At 42.4% G+C, this 15,337-nt stretch overlaps 1 protein-coding gene across 3 annotated transcripts in view; it reads left to right on the forward strand.

The window, feature by feature from the left end:
* The window catches only part of MAP3K15 (mitogen-activated protein kinase kinase kinase 15), a 65,021-nt gene that overhangs the window by 39,720 nt on the left and 9,964 nt on the right, over window positions 1–15,337 (forward strand). For all 3 annotated transcript variants that reach the window (XM_083439377.1, XM_083439376.1, XM_083439378.1), the window contains 6 exons: window positions 2,512–2,607; window positions 3,429–3,516; window positions 9,624–9,757; window positions 10,930–11,057; window positions 13,568–13,698; window positions 13,848–13,953. In XM_083439377.1, coding sequence (XP_083295503.1) covers window positions 2,512–2,607; window positions 3,429–3,516; window positions 9,624–9,757; window positions 10,930–11,057; window positions 13,568–13,698; window positions 13,848–13,953 — 683 coding nt within the window. The remainder of the gene's footprint in view (window positions 1–2,511; window positions 2,608–3,428; window positions 3,517–9,623; window positions 9,758–10,929; window positions 11,058–13,567; window positions 13,699–13,847; window positions 13,954–15,337) is intronic.

Raw genomic sequence — 15,337 nt, forward strand, 5'->3', positions numbered from 1 at the left:
TGAAATGGTTTTATTTTTGTTTTACTTACATGCCTCATTTTGCCTTAGGGATATGTGAAGAATGTATATGTGTTTTCCCACCAATGCTAGCAAATGATGTAGTTTGGGTATCCTTTATATCCCACCCAACTCCCCAAAAGTGAAAGCTGTTTCCTTGAAATATAGTATAAATATTCCTTAGTTCTTTATCCCTAAAGAATCCTTTACAAGACATCTGAAGCAACAAATGGTTGCTGCTTCATGTATGGCCAAGGGAAGGGCATTCCACAATAAAAGAGCAATAGTATAGAATGCCCATTTTGGGGGCAGGGTTGTCCCTATAGTGTAAGGTGTGATGCCGCAGGTAGACTTTCCCCTAGGGTTGCCATATTTTGAAGAGCAAAAAAGAGGACACTTTTGTGTGCTGTGTCATGTGATCAATTATGTGGGGTGGGGCTTACCTGAACCCCTCTATTTTATTCAAGTTGGCACACCTGTCTGGGGTACTTTAGTTGAGATTCCTGCATTGATGGGGATTGGACTAAATGACCCCAATGACCCCTTCTAACTCTACAGTTCAATGATCCCTGTTTTTTTAAGTGAGCTTCATTATTTTATTATTGTTTGTTTTATTTGATTACTTCCATTATGGCCCTGTTTTGGGACTGAAAATTAGGTTAATACATTTTTATAGAAAATAAAATAGGTTGTCTTCCTTAAGTCATATGCATAGTAAAGGTACCCCTGCCCGTACGGGCCAGTCTTGCCAGACTCTAGGGTTGTGCGCTCATTTCACTCTATAGGCCGGGAGCCAGCGCTGTCCGCAGACACTTCCGGGTCACGTGGCCAGCGTGACAAGCTGCATCTGGCGAGCCAGCGCAGCACACGGAAACACTGTTTACCTTCCCGCTAGTAAGCGGTCCCTATTTATCTACTTGCACCCGGGAGTGCTTTCGAACTGCTAGGTTGGCAGGCGCTGAGACCGAACAACGGGAGCGCACCCCGCCGCGGGGATTCGAACCGCCGACCTTTCGATCAGCAAGCCCTAGGTGCTGAGGCTTTTACCCACAGCGCCACCTGCGTCCCTAAGTCATATGTATATTCTAATGCTAATTCTTGGGGGGAATAAAGAAGATTTTCCTATGCTTTCAATTTACATGAAGGACTTTACCCCTCTTTTGTAGTACTAAGCAGGAGGCATCTTAAATATTTCTTCATAATGTGCAGGCTCTATAATATAGTTTAGTCATTGCTCAGCAATGTAGCTTGGATATTTTGCTTCTTGTCTCCCTCCCCCTCCTCTGTTGAATTGATGTTTTCATGGTCTTTTAATGCCACCACTTTCAAATAACATGTTCCTTATATTGCTGAAGTTACACCATTGAAAGAGGTAGTGTGAGAAAGTGAGTTTAATCTTTCTCTCCACGTACATTTCTCTACAGAATATTATATTTAGATTGGCAAATTGGAAACTGGATGGATATTGATTAGTGTTTCTTCCATGGCTTTTGAAAATTGTCATTGCTTTCTCCTTTCTCTCATCTAGGCTGGTATGGATTTTTTCTGCCTCATGAATATAGTACTAGACAAACATTGTCTGCAAACCTCAGCAGTTTGAATTGCAGGGATTTTAGGTCATTTGAAAAAAAAAAAAAACAGACATGGGAGAAAGTAATGCTATTATTCTCCTGTTATGACTCCCCTTACAAGAACTGCTAAATGCACTTTTATTATACAGAATCTGGAAATATCTTTACTTTTTGTTCGAAACTGACTTTAAAAGAGTGTTAGTAATCAACCTGAGAGAGTAAAGTAAGCAGAACAATGAATTATTTGTTCTGAGCTAGTAATTTATGTTTTGCAGTGTTGTAAATCCTAATAGGGGCAGTCTTTATTATTTATTATTTATTTGGTACTTATTGAAGACTTTCCTTTTTCAACAGGCTTTCTAAAGGGGAGATTTTTATCTTGCCCTGTATTTATATTGGATTTGAAATGGTTTTTATATATGAAATTGTTTAAATTGTTATTATAAAAGAAATTGTTTTATATCTGTTTATACTGGTGATAATTTATTTTGAGATGCTTCATTGGAAGCGACTCATAAGTGGAATGGCACTAACTAAATAAGTGAATGAATGAATGATTAACACCCTGACAATACATATATCTGGTTTTTTGAAGGTCACAGATCTTAACTTTTCCTGATATGCAGACTGACTGTTGTTTCCATTGTCCTAGTGATCTGTTCTGCACATTTTTATCATCATTTCCTCATTTTATTCATAAATGGCACCCAAATCGTATTGCTTGTCATCTCCAGTTCGAAGCAGGCTTTAAAAAAACCATGACTGTGCTGTTGTCTCTCTTTGATTCTGTAAACTCTGTAGTGGTAGAAGGAAAACTGAACTGCTGTGTGAGCAAAACAGGACTAGCTGAGCTCCTCCATTTGTTCCTTCAACTTCATACCTCTGCCCCCACATCCATGCCACTTGTGCTTAGCATAACTTTATTGTAATTCTTTTCCCACAGCATATCTAAATTTGACGAACGGTGTTGTTTTCTGTATGTCCACGACAACTCTGATGACTTTCAGATCTACTTTTCTACAGAGGGCCAGTGTAGTAGGTGAGAAGCTTTGCATTGCTTTCCCTAATTATCAAAATGAGACATACAATAGCTGGGGGATACCTTGTAAACCCAGAAGTATTTTCGCAAGCATTTCATTTGCTGGGCCCCCCAACTCCCTCCTCTTCACCCTCCAATGCTGCTGTGATAGCCCAGCAGCAAGTGAACAGTTCTCAGAAGTCTGTCGTCACGTTGTAGTTTGCAGCGCCACCTGTTTGTGGCCACACAAACTACTGCATGATATTCAGTGCAAATACTGTACATAAAAAGCACTTTGCTCTGGAATACTGTGGAAGTGGGAAGTGCCTGTTGCATTTGCTTATGCAATTGGATATCGCTCCTCATATTGGTTTTCTTCCTTTCTTTCCTGTGCTTTGTTAAGGTTCATTTATAAAGGCCCTGCCATATCACAGGTTAAATTGATCTTAATTTGTTTAGTATGATCAGGATATGTGAAGGTAAGAATTAACAGCATGGTGAAAGTGTTGGTCTTTGAACTGGGATGGAGGACATCATTTGGAATCCATCTCAGGCAGCAAAATGTCTTGGGCTAATGCTGATTTAAAGTAATTTAAACAGTCCAAAAGTTACATTTGAATTACAGATTTACAAGGGATAAATTTATAAGGGGTTTCAGTATCCATTAAAAAAAAGCTGTAGCACAACAGCATGAGGCAATAGTGATTTTGAAGAGGAAAAGGAAAGGGAATGTTGGCAGATGTATTACTTTGCATTGCACATGAATCATAAGTATCATACATTTGAGCAGAAAAGCAAGATACTGTTATGCCTTTAATCGTGCGGTGTACATTGCTTTACAGATTTTGTAGTCTGGTTAAAGAGATCTTAACAGATGTTGTAGGAAGTACTCTGGAACTGGAAGGAGAGAGTGATGGAGACACATTGGAAGTAAGTAATGTTGACCGGGGAGAAACAGAAATCTTTGTTTATAAGGAAGAGGAACTTGCTTTCCATATTCCTATTCTAATTAATTAATTAATACCTTAAGAAATAATACCTACCTTTTTAAAAAGTAGGAACAGCACAACTAAAACTTTGTAGCTAAAACATTGTTCAATAAGGGCAGTAAGAAGCTTTCCACATTTACCATTTATAGTGATATAGTTGCTGGCTCTTTTGGATTTTTTGGCATGCCACCACACAATGTCGTCATTATTCAGCTAGTATTCCAGAGAAACATACTCGGAAACCTGCTTCTTCTTCTGCTGCTGCAAAAAAACCCCCAGATTTTTGGGAAAGAGCCAGATGGGTACTCAATACTTTCATTTGTGTGGCATGTGTCGAAGCATCGTCCTAGTTTCTGCATGGAAGGGATGAAGATTGGTTGATTCTGTTTTGCACCGCTTCCCTCCCATCAGCGCAAGCTGTCAGTTTGCGAGCTCAATTCAGGGAAGAGATATGGCAGGTAGAGACAATGGTCCTGAGTTGAAGTACTGCCTGTGACAGCAGTCGTTAGCTGCAGACAAAATAACCAGGTTTGCCCTCGCTCAGGCAGGCAAGTAGTCGGTTTTCTAATCTACTGTACTCCCACAAGGTTAGAATTCTGGAATACTAGGCATTAAATAGAAACAATAACATGCTGAAGTGCTGTCTGCATGCACATGCTCATAATTGCCAACATTTATTGGTTGGAAGAACACAAGGGCACATAAAGGATCTGCCTAACGCTACAGAATTTTAATCCATCTGGGCACAATCTACCATTAGTGTCAACCCTGCTCTCACACACTGTCTAATAACAGCAACGTGTGACCAGAGGTGTGGACAGTCAGCTACAAATTCACTCCTAAAAATGTCGTATCCACAGCAACTATGCCAATATGAATGGTAAGTACAGAAAGGTCATAAGACACTGGCTTTCTTGATGTTTTATAATGCATGAGGCCCTAGGAGAAAGCCTGGCCAACCAGGGCCATCTTAAGCATATCTGGTGCTGTGGTGCAAAGATCCCTCTGGCGCCCCCCCCCCCGGGTTGTTGACCTTCTTTTTTAAGGGGGGGGCCCTCAAAGTTGTTGACATTTTTTAGGAAAGGTTCCCCAGAGTTGTTGACCTTTTTTCTCGGGAGCTGACACCACACTTACCCATTATCTCTAACAAGCCCTTAGAATAAAATAATAAAATGAAAAGGCAGAAGAAAATCTAATGAAGTCCTCAATTCCGAAGCAAGACTCATTCAAGACTCAGCAGTTCTTCTAATTCATCCTCATGATTCAAATCACCACATATCAAAAAGTTAAAGCAATCATCAGTTTGTTGTTCTTTAAATCAATTAATAAAGACACAGAAAATGAAGTTCCCGGCCAATTTGTGTTGGGTCACAAAGGCTGCAGCCCTAACTGCACTTACCTGAGAGTAAGCCCTGCTGAATCTAATAGGACCTTACTTCTGAGTAGACAGTAGGACTGCAGCAAGAAACACAGTTGGGAATTAGGGCTTTCTGTTTTAAGTCTCAACCAGAGGAAAATGTAATATTGGAGATTAGGGAGAAAGGAATATGAATAGATTGGGGGGAGGGGGCTGACGAGAGACCAAAAAGCACAGGTAGCAAGACAAGGCTTTCTGGGGAGCAAGCCTCACACACAGTTGCTTGGGGCGAAGACTGCAGAGGGACCATAGTTGAGTTGTGCGTGTGTGTTTTTCATGAAAACGTAGAATTGGAAGGGACCCTGCGGGTCATCTAGCCCAACCGCCTGCAATGCTTTTTAGCTTGCATTGATCTCAAAAACCTTCAGTGCCTTTTTTTTTTAGTTGGATAGGCAATTAACAGGCTTGTTTCACAAATAAGGGAGAAGGAGCGTTGCTGGCTTGGTTTGGTTTGCCTTTGTTCTAGTTTTTAGCATGTGCTTAGTACCGTAGTTTCAGGCTGTGAGCCGCCCTGATATCTACGGGTGGAGGGCAGTAGTAGTAGTAGTATTACTACTACTACTAGCAGTAGTACTACTAGTAGTAATAATAATAGTGATGATATTTTTCGCAGGGCTTGTAGTGAGTGGGTGATGGCCAGCTGCTGGAATGAATGGGGTTGGTGTGAAATGGTCTGGCTTGCTTTACAACCCCTAGGGACCTTGTTGGGGGGGGCAGAGAAGGAGCCCACCACCAAAGAAGAAGAAAAGCGAAGGGAGGAGGCTTCCCTTCCCCGGGATAGAGTTGCCCATAGCATTAAACACAGAGCACGATTCCAGGGAGAGAGAGAAACCAGGGCAGCAGCTGCTGGCTAGATGTAGCTGAACACGATGGGCAAGGAGACCCTGCAAGCAGGGCTGCAAACCCAGCGTGGAGGCTCCCCGGCCAGCTAGAGGAGGAAGAAAGGGGGCAAGTGGGGGGGGCGCCTCTCTTCTTCCTTCCTTCTTCCTCGCGCTCCGCTTCCCCCTCTCCCGCCTCCCTCTTCCCACAGGGCAGTGGGCGAAAGAGAGAGAGAGAGAGAGAGCTGCACACCAGCCAGCCATATAGTTAGTGGGGCGCAGCTTCCATCCTAAGCCACTGCAGGGATCGCTCTCCTCCCGCGGAGACTTGGGAGGCAAGCTGCACGTCCGCCAGCCATATGGTTGGCGAGGCGCAGCTGGTGGTTGCAGGGAAAGGGGAGGGTGCTGGCAAAGCCACGCAGCTCCTCCACTTGCTGGGGCACCCCTAAGAGGCCAGTGCCCTGGCACAATGGACGACTAAGCCCTATGGGAAAGATGGCTCTGTGGCCAACTGTCCTTTCCTGACTCTGAAAATGTCCTGTCAACTATCAAGGAAGTGGTGACAGCTGAGGGTCACATCTCAGGAGCTCTTTGCGTGACCCTTTTGAGCATGGCAGCCACTTAAGCTGATGGCAATCTGCCACAACTGCAGCAGGCAGAAGCAGTCATGTGATAGGTGAGAATTTATCAGAATTCTGTGCTCACAGAGTTTTAGCATGCCGCTGCAAATTTTTTTAAAATGATGTAAATATGGCACAGAAGTGTATGCTACAGTTGTATAAATTAAGCAAATGTGGAAAATTCAGGAAGAGAGCATCATGTGAAAACATTTTTATTTATGGATAAGTGAAACTCAGCAAATAAACTGTAGGTTTTTGTAGAGAATGTTTTCTTGTTTGCGTAGCCCAAGCCTATTTATCCACCTGCATAATGCGACCTTTTTGGATGTTATTAAGCCTATTATCTGAATAATAATCCCCTTTCCCAAGTATGTAGTATTAGAATCCAATATTTAAGCATCAGATACAGGAGGAAATATCTTTCCTCTATAATAATGTTCGATATACTTGATATTTTTACATATTATGTGTTTATTATTGCTACTCAGATCTCTTGTTTGTCTGAGCAGGGTAAAATATTTTGAAAGAAACATGTTGGAGTTTTGTGGAATGGAGCTTGAAATGTATTGAATATCACATTATTAACAGAGTTTGAGAGTTACACACTTAAAGCTTTTCATCCAAAAAGTATGGCAGTTATAGGAATCTCTGATTTTCGCAATTGCTTACTGGAATTAAGGATTAGAAAAGTACTTTTCCCCACTGCTTGTTTGTACAATTACGATTTTCATACATGACAATGGATAATTGTGTACTGAACTAATAGCATTTAATTATTCTATCCCCACAGTCCATTTGACAATGCATTGGTACCTGAGAAAAGACAGAAACACCCTTATGTGGGAGCTTTGTCATGAATGATATGACAGATTAATTTGAAAACAGTGTAGGGCACTAAATTCATAAATAGCAACGAGAGGGGACACGTTAGTGGTAGAGTTGTCAGTTTTCCATGTATAATGTCCTAAATCCAGTCCTTGTAAATTCTAGTTACAAAGGGATCAAAAGTTCCATTACAAGTGAGGCATATTTTGCAACTCTACAGTAGTTATTGTTATCCATATAAGTCTAGTGGATAAAATAAGGAAGAAGAAGATTGTCACAGAGATACATAAGTTCAACCAGACATGCCATGAAACTTTGTTCCCATTATTCCCACATTATGAGTGGGTTGGGTTTGTTTGTTTTTAATGTTTATTAACCCACAACTTGCATGCTCAAGGGGATAACATACCGTATTTTTCGCCCTATAGGATGCACTTTTCCCCCTCCAAAAATGAAGGGGAAATGTGTGTGTGTGTCCTATGGGGCGAACGCAGGCTTTCGCTGAAGCCTGGAGAGCGAGAGGGGTCGGTGCGCACCTACCCCTCTCCCTCTCCAGGCTTCAGGAAGCTATCCGCAAGCTGTGGGAGCCCGCAGGAGTTCCCCCCGGGCTCCCACGGCTTGCGCAGAGCTGCCTGCACCCCGAAGCCCCGGCGCTCTGAGCAGTCACGCCGGGGCTTTGGGTAGCTCTGTGCAAGCTGCGGGAGCCCTCCCCCGGCTTGCGCAGCGCTGCCTCTTATCCCGACGCCCCGGCACGCTGAGCAGTCGCGTCAGGGCTTTGGGTAGCTCTGCGCAAGCCGCAGGAGGGCTCCCATGGCTTGCGGAGAGCAGCCTGTTCTGGGGGCTGGGGTCGGGGGAAGCTTGGGCTTCCCCCGCCCTAGCCTCATGCCTTGGGGGGGAAATAATTTTTTTTCTTTATTTCCCCCCCAAAAAACTAGGTGCGCCATATGGGCCGGTGCGCCCTATGGGGTGAAAAATACGGTACATTTCTTTGAAAGGTTCGAGAAAAGCAACAAAAGCATAAAGTTTGAAATGCCTCAGTCCTTTGGATCAAGTATTACTTGAGAGTTGAGTAATATAGGATGCTTCTAGGTAGCATTCCAATATATCTGCAGCCTAAAAGGAGACATTAGTTAGCAAATATCAGAGAAGCCAAGGCTATGTTTTGGGTTTCTCTGGACTAAGTGGGAATTAGCTGGTATATCTGCATGTCTCTACTTTAGAGGCAGATGTCAGTGAAAATCCTCTAATTTGAACAGCTCTTTGACATCAGTGTGCACATCATTTAGAAATTTTTCCTTCTTTGTTCAAAAGTAACATTTGTGTTCAAGGGCATACAATTCTTATTTCTTTCTGCCTCCCTCCCGCTTCTCAATTTGAATTTGCTTTAAAATGAAGTCATTAGAATAGATTGTGGAATTGCCCACTGCACTGAAATGCTTATCTTCAGATATTTTGTGCATGCAAAGCCTGTGTTCCTATTCATGCTTATCTAAGAGTTAAGCCACAGTGAACACAGTAGGACTTATTCTGGGTAAACAACTGCTCTGTCAGAAATGTGCTATCAGTGATATTCAGGCTAACGTTTTGTAAGTCTGGTTGCTGTCCTCAAGCTACCGCTATCAGAATACTGTTTCGTAGCTGTGAAATATGGGTGTGCTAAAAAAAAAACATTAACAGGTTCTGGTTGTGTCATTTTGGGTAATAGCACATATCACATAACAGCACAGGACGATGAACTGTGAACTGCTGAAGCATGAAAAATGAAACGGTTTGAAAGGTTGAACTAAGTTAGTGGGCAGGTCATGTTAGGGTGTACAAATACCTCCCTGGAGGACTCTGTGTGGAAACAGGGAGCTTGGCAATCACTTTCAAAATGAACCGCGGAAGAATTTCAAGGACTTATCTGACAGAAGATTTGTACATACTTGTAGGAGTCTGGTTTACAGAACTTGCCCACCTGCCCCCATTTACATTATCTTCCATTTTACACTGTTTGTTCCCATTAAGTATTCTTCACTCAGATTTAAAAAGACACATCCCTTTATTGAATAATCTTTTACTTGTGAGGTATTCCTCTTATGTCACACATTCTTATTATGGACAGCTGCTTATATAATGTTTAAAGAATTGGTTTTTTTTAAAAAATCAGTGCCTGTTAATTAGAACATTGCAGTTCTTCTATAAGGCTAAAGTAGCCTTTGTAGGTTCATCTCGCACCACAGTTGCCTGCAAACATTATAAGAAACTCTTGCTCTTTAATTTCTACTAGAGCTGTTGATCTTAAGGCACACGTTAAAATCTGTTTGGTGGTTTTGATATTGTGTTTTTTTGTGTCTTAGAGCTGAATTCTGTTTCTTTCTGCTTTCAGTATGAGTATGACTATGATGAGAATGGAGACAGAGTAGTGTTAGGCAAAGGAACCTACGGGATAGTTTATGCTGGAAGAGATCTTAGCAATCAGGTCCGAATAGCCATCAAGGAAATACCAGAGAGAGACAGCAGGTGAGTCTTGATATTTTATTCTTACACACTAAATATGGGGGGTGGGTTATTCATTTCAGTCCTGAGGAGGAGTAACCTTTTAAAGTTCAGACATAAGTATGAAGTGTGCTTTGCCTAATTTGGTCTTACATCATTCATTATTCAATATATAAGTCATTCACAGACAGAGAAGCAAAGAAGCAACTGCAACTGTCCCAACCCCCTGTTGTTACTACTGCTTTACGCTATGGTATATGCTGGGGGTGTTAGGGGAGGCTTAGTAGTTCTGCTGGGGGGCACGTGCTGCTTCTGTGGTTGTTTATCCACCTTTGGCCCCACCCTGCTCTCAGCTCTCACCGGAGGCTCCTAGAAGCGGTCTGTATGCAACAGTGGCCACACCCCAGGAATGGCTGGCTAAACCAGGTGAACAGTAGCCAATGGGTCTCAAACCCTTGGTGAGTTAGGGATTTCCCCTGCATGTGAAGACAGGCTGTGGCTGATTGAGCTGACAAGACCAATAGCGGTCAAGTAGGCGGTTTCTGCATGTGCTGTAGAGGGAAGTGAGGGGCCAATGGGGCTTGTCAACCTGGGAAGGTAGCCCATTTAGGAGAAGGATATCTCTGATCCTAAATCTCCGCTGCCTTGTGGGATATTTTGGGGGCAAAGAAAAGGCCAAGGAGTAAACCCTACCCAATTCCGGAGCGGAGTCCCCTTGTACTCCTCCTTGCAGCAATTCCTGCAGCCCAGCTGGTGCCAGATGTATTGCTCTGCCTTCCTTTGGATCACATCAGCAAGGCTGAGGGGCACGTGTCTAATTGTCTAGGCATCCCAGGACCTCCATTACACACTGCTCAGACTTGTGCCCTGGGGAGGTCACTTCAGTGCTGCAAATGCAGAGGTTTGACTTCACCCCCGGAGGTACACTCTATTGTCTCTCAAGACAGTAGATGCAAACAATGCGGCTGTAGCTTTCTGCCTACCAGCTCTGGCTGAGGATATATTTTCACTGCATGGTATATGTTTGTTGAGGTGATTTTGACCATATTGGGGCTTTTTAACTATCTTACATTGTTATTCCATCCTTTCTGTGGACCTCTGACCTACCAATTTATAAGTTCAATCTTTATGTGGGTGGCAAGGAAATTTTAGGTTAGTATGTTTTCTTCTGATTTTTAGTTGTTCTTCATTGACAGATATTCTCAGCCACTGCATGAAGAAATAGCCCTCCACAAGTATTTGAAGCACCGAAATATTGTCCAGTATCTTGGTTCTGTTTCTGAAGATGGATATATTAAAATCTTCATGGAACAGGTGCCTGGAGGTTTGTATCTTACTGTTTTCGCCTCATATGACACCTTCCTATGATCTGGTTCACACGCCATGCTAAGCCAGACCTTGGCTTTAGAATACACCAAACCAAACCTTAGCTAAGCTTGGTGTGGCAGCAGAAAGGATCAAGGAGGAGTAAAATGGCTGTGAGCTCTTCTCCAGCAGCTCACACATTCACATGAACCCAAGGTGTAGAATAAAAGAATTGTAGAGTTAGAAAGGACCACAATGGTAATCTAGTCGAACCCCCTGCAATGCATGGATATTTTGCCCAATGTGGGCTCAAACCCACAACCCTCACATGAAAAGACTCATGCTCTATTGCCTGAGCCATCCCTGTAATATGCGAACCCATAAATCAGAGTAAAACATAACATACAGAGTAGAATGATTCATATCTCAAACCTCTGTAGAATATTTTAGACTGTCTATAATTAAATCAGCATGAACCCAATCCATACACATATTGCTTCCTGAATCAAGGCTGTATATTCAAATTCTGGTGCAATTTAGTCTCACATAAATAGCATTTTTACATTGACTGTAATTAGTTACAAACACAGGCGTCACACTGATTCCTGGAGAGAACTGTTAGGTTCAGAAACTCTTCTCTCTGTTCTTTCTATCATAATTATTTATAAAGCACCAAAAACCATTCAGCATTCTACCATTTTTTTAAAAAATAGCACTTAAGGGAGAGAGAAAGGAAGAATAGAGGAGACGCTGAAGTGAACAGATTCATCTTTAAGGACACTCCTGAATATAACAGAAGAGACATGGCTGTCTCAGGTGGGAGGGCATTCTAGTGGTAGGGGGAAAGATACAGGTGAAATGAGAGAGGATTGTATTCTTAACCAGCATACAGAGAAAGAGAAAAAAGATAAGGTCACATCAGATGGTTGGGAACATACAGCATTCTAATAAGGCCCACCTAATTGGATAGTTTCTCACTGCAGGGGGGAGAGGTTATTTATTTTACTTATTTACAGTACAGCTTTTCAGGAAAAGCTGGAAGTGGTTTACATGAGATTATTATAACAATAAGCGCTTATTTTTATTTTTAAAAAGCTATAAAGGGAGGGAAGAAACTGCTTGTTTGTTTTACTGCTGCTTCTCACTCCCCTCAGTGCAAGACAGTGGCGTAGCATGGGGGGTGCAGGGGGGCCGGCCGCACCATCTGGGGGTTAGGGTTAGGGGGCGCAAATCCACGGGTTAGGGGGCGCAAATCCACGGGTTAGGGGGTGCAAATTACTTCCCTTGCCCCGGGTGCTGACAACCCACGCTACGCCACTGGTGCAAGATGATCCTTCAGGAGTTCCTTTGGTAGAGATAGGCACAAATGGAAAAAGATGATGTGTTAAGAATTTTGACTGGAAGGCTTTGAGTCTCAGCTCAAACAGAACATATACTGAAAAACATTTTTGAGGGGTTTTATCAATGATTCTGTTTTTTGCCCTGTTTACCTGAACTTGGCTTCTGCAAATCCTTGTGATTGCTTCCCATATTCATATTCCTGATGTAAGAATGAATGAGTTTTACAGTGTTTACGAGGTGGTTTTTTGGGGGGAACATGGACCCAGGGGAAAGCTCATAGCTTATACTTTGCATGTATAGGTTTGAGCCCTGTCATCTCAATACAGGGTAGGGAAAGGCTTTGCCTAGAGAGCTGCTACTAGTCAGTGTTGAGAATTCTGAGCTAGAGGGAACAGTGGTCTAACCCTGTGTAAGGCAGGTTCCTTTGTTCCCAAGTAAAGGTTTCAGTAAATTTCCTGCAGTCTTAGAGGGCCTGCTAGAATGGATCCCTTAACAGACTGACAGAGCTGATGCTAAAACATTCAGGCCCACTTCACATGCGATGGTAAGCCATAGTTAGTTTACCCATGAACCTTGCCATCACTTGTGATTCACTGCTCCCCTGGTGTGAATAACAATCTCTGGCTTAGCATTTTCACTCAAACAAACCACAATTGGGAAGCCAAGAACAAGCTTTGACTTCATGGTTTGTGTCAAGTGAAGCAAACCATGATCTCCAGTTCAGCTAAGCCAGGGGTTGTGGCTTGTTGATTCCACTCTTTGCTAGCGGAAGAGGGAAACAGGACTCCACCTGTTCATTCATGGTAAATCATTAACTGTGGTTTACTGTGACTTCAAACCTAGCCTCAGAATGCTGACAGATTTGAGATTACTCTGTCTCTAGTTTCTAGAATTATCTCATTAGATATATGCCATACGCTGTGTAAGTGCACAGTATTTGCTCTTTTAGGTCTGTGTATAATGGGGCATATGAGTTTGGCTCAGAGTTAACAAAGTGTGTGACTAAATTCTCTGCATGTTTACTCTGCAGCTAGTCACATATTGTCCAATACAGGAAGTGTGCGTGTTCAGTCCCAGGTAACTCTGCATGGGATTTTACTTATGTACTGTACTGATGATTCAATGATTACAGGCCTTGATACCCTGGACAGAATCATTTTTTATCCTGTCTTTTCTGCCTAAACCCAGGAAGTCTTTCTGCGTTACTAAGATCAAAATGGGGACCAATGAAAGAACCCACAATTAAGTTTTACACCAAGCAAATCCTAGAGGGCCTGAAGTATCTCCATGAGAACCAGATTGTCCACAGAGACATAAAAGTGAGCATATGCATGCTTCCTTATATTTTTAATTGTATGTTACAGAAATGCAGGGTTTAAGATCCCACTAGTTGATCTTTTAGAAAGGCTTCATAAAATCCCCAATAACCAAAGTTTCTGGTAATTTGTTTACTCTTTGTTTATTTAAGGGAGACAATGTTTTAGTGAACACATACAGCGGAGTAGTAAAGATTTCTGATTTTGGGACCTCCAAGCGCCTTGCAGGAGTGAATCCATGTACAGAGACATTTACAGGTAAGAACAGAAACAACTTTTTCTTTTTTAATAATCTTCTGTGGTTAGAATTAGGCTATACAGTGGTGCCTCGCAAGACGAAAAGAATTCGTTCCGTGAGTCTCTTTGTCTAGCAGTTTTTTCGTCTTGCGAAGCAAGACCATTAGCGGATTAGCGCTATTAGCGGCTATTAAAGGCTTAAGGGATTAGCGGATTAGCTGCTAAAAGGCTATTAGCAGCTTAGTGCCTTAGAAAAAGGGGGTGAGGAGCGAAAAAAAACCCCCAGGAATCGCAAGACATTTTCGTCTTGCGAAGCAAGCCCATAGCAAATTCGTTTTGCGAAGCACCTCCAAAACGGAAAACCCTTTCGTCTAGCGGGTTTTCCGTCTTGCGAGGCATTCGTCTTGCGGGACACCACTGTACTCAGATGGCATTTTATTCCACCTTCACGACCTTATACGTGTGTTCATTTCGCTTTTTATGTGAGCTCTCACACAATGTAAAAGTCACTTCTGGAAATCTAGTGGAACTTCCGTGCTGCTTACCATGTCAGTTATTTCCAGAAAAAATAATCCATTTGCAACCCCACTAACTCGGAAAATTGAGTTATTGGCAAAATTGGGGGGCCGTATTTCCTGGCATGTATTTATTTTCCGCCATTTAAAATTTTGCATGACAAAAATATGTCTTGCTCAAAAAGCCACAGGTACATAACATAAAAAGGTGTTGGTGTAAAAGGAAAGTTAGAAATCAGAACAGAAGCACTAGCACTATAACTGGTAAAACTAACAGTCTGAAATCCACGTCTGAATGCAGCTTTTGTGCTCACAGTTAGAAGCTGCGTCCCTGCCTCCACCCAGTTCTGTTGTGAAGATTTGCCTGCACAGTAACAGTAAATACAATAGTTAAATGTTATAAAACCTTAATTAGCTGATGTAGATAGTACAAAGTGCATAGCCCACAGGAACTATCTGAGGTAATGCTTGCCCAGATTATCATGTTGTCTGTGCAGTCTGCCAGTGCTGCAAACAAGATTGCAGAGACAGATTGCTTTGGGGGAGTTCAAATGGGATTGCACATCAGCTCGCTTTGGTCTTCCTGTAGGTTTGAAGCCTTTCTGGTTTTTGTAAAACCACATTAGATTTTCTGATTTTGTGGCATCTCCTGCTGTAAGTACTCAGAGTTCCTCCAGGAGATTTGTCATGATTTACACTGGTGAAGTTATCAGGGTCATTATATACAATCAGCACTTTTTAGCACCATTTGTGCCTGTAAATGATGTGTGGATAGGCTAGCATAAATTCCTCACTAATGTGCTATTACTGTGTCAGTGACATGTTGCAGCAGCAAAACACCACCAGTCTAGAGGGGCCTTCAGTCTCTCAGTTTTACCCTAACCATATTT

This window comes from Podarcis tiliguerta (assembly GCF_965153285.1).
Source record: "Podarcis tiliguerta genome assembly, chromosome: 4".
Lineage (NCBI taxonomy): Eukaryota > Metazoa > Chordata > Lepidosauria > Squamata > Lacertidae > Podarcis > Podarcis tiliguerta.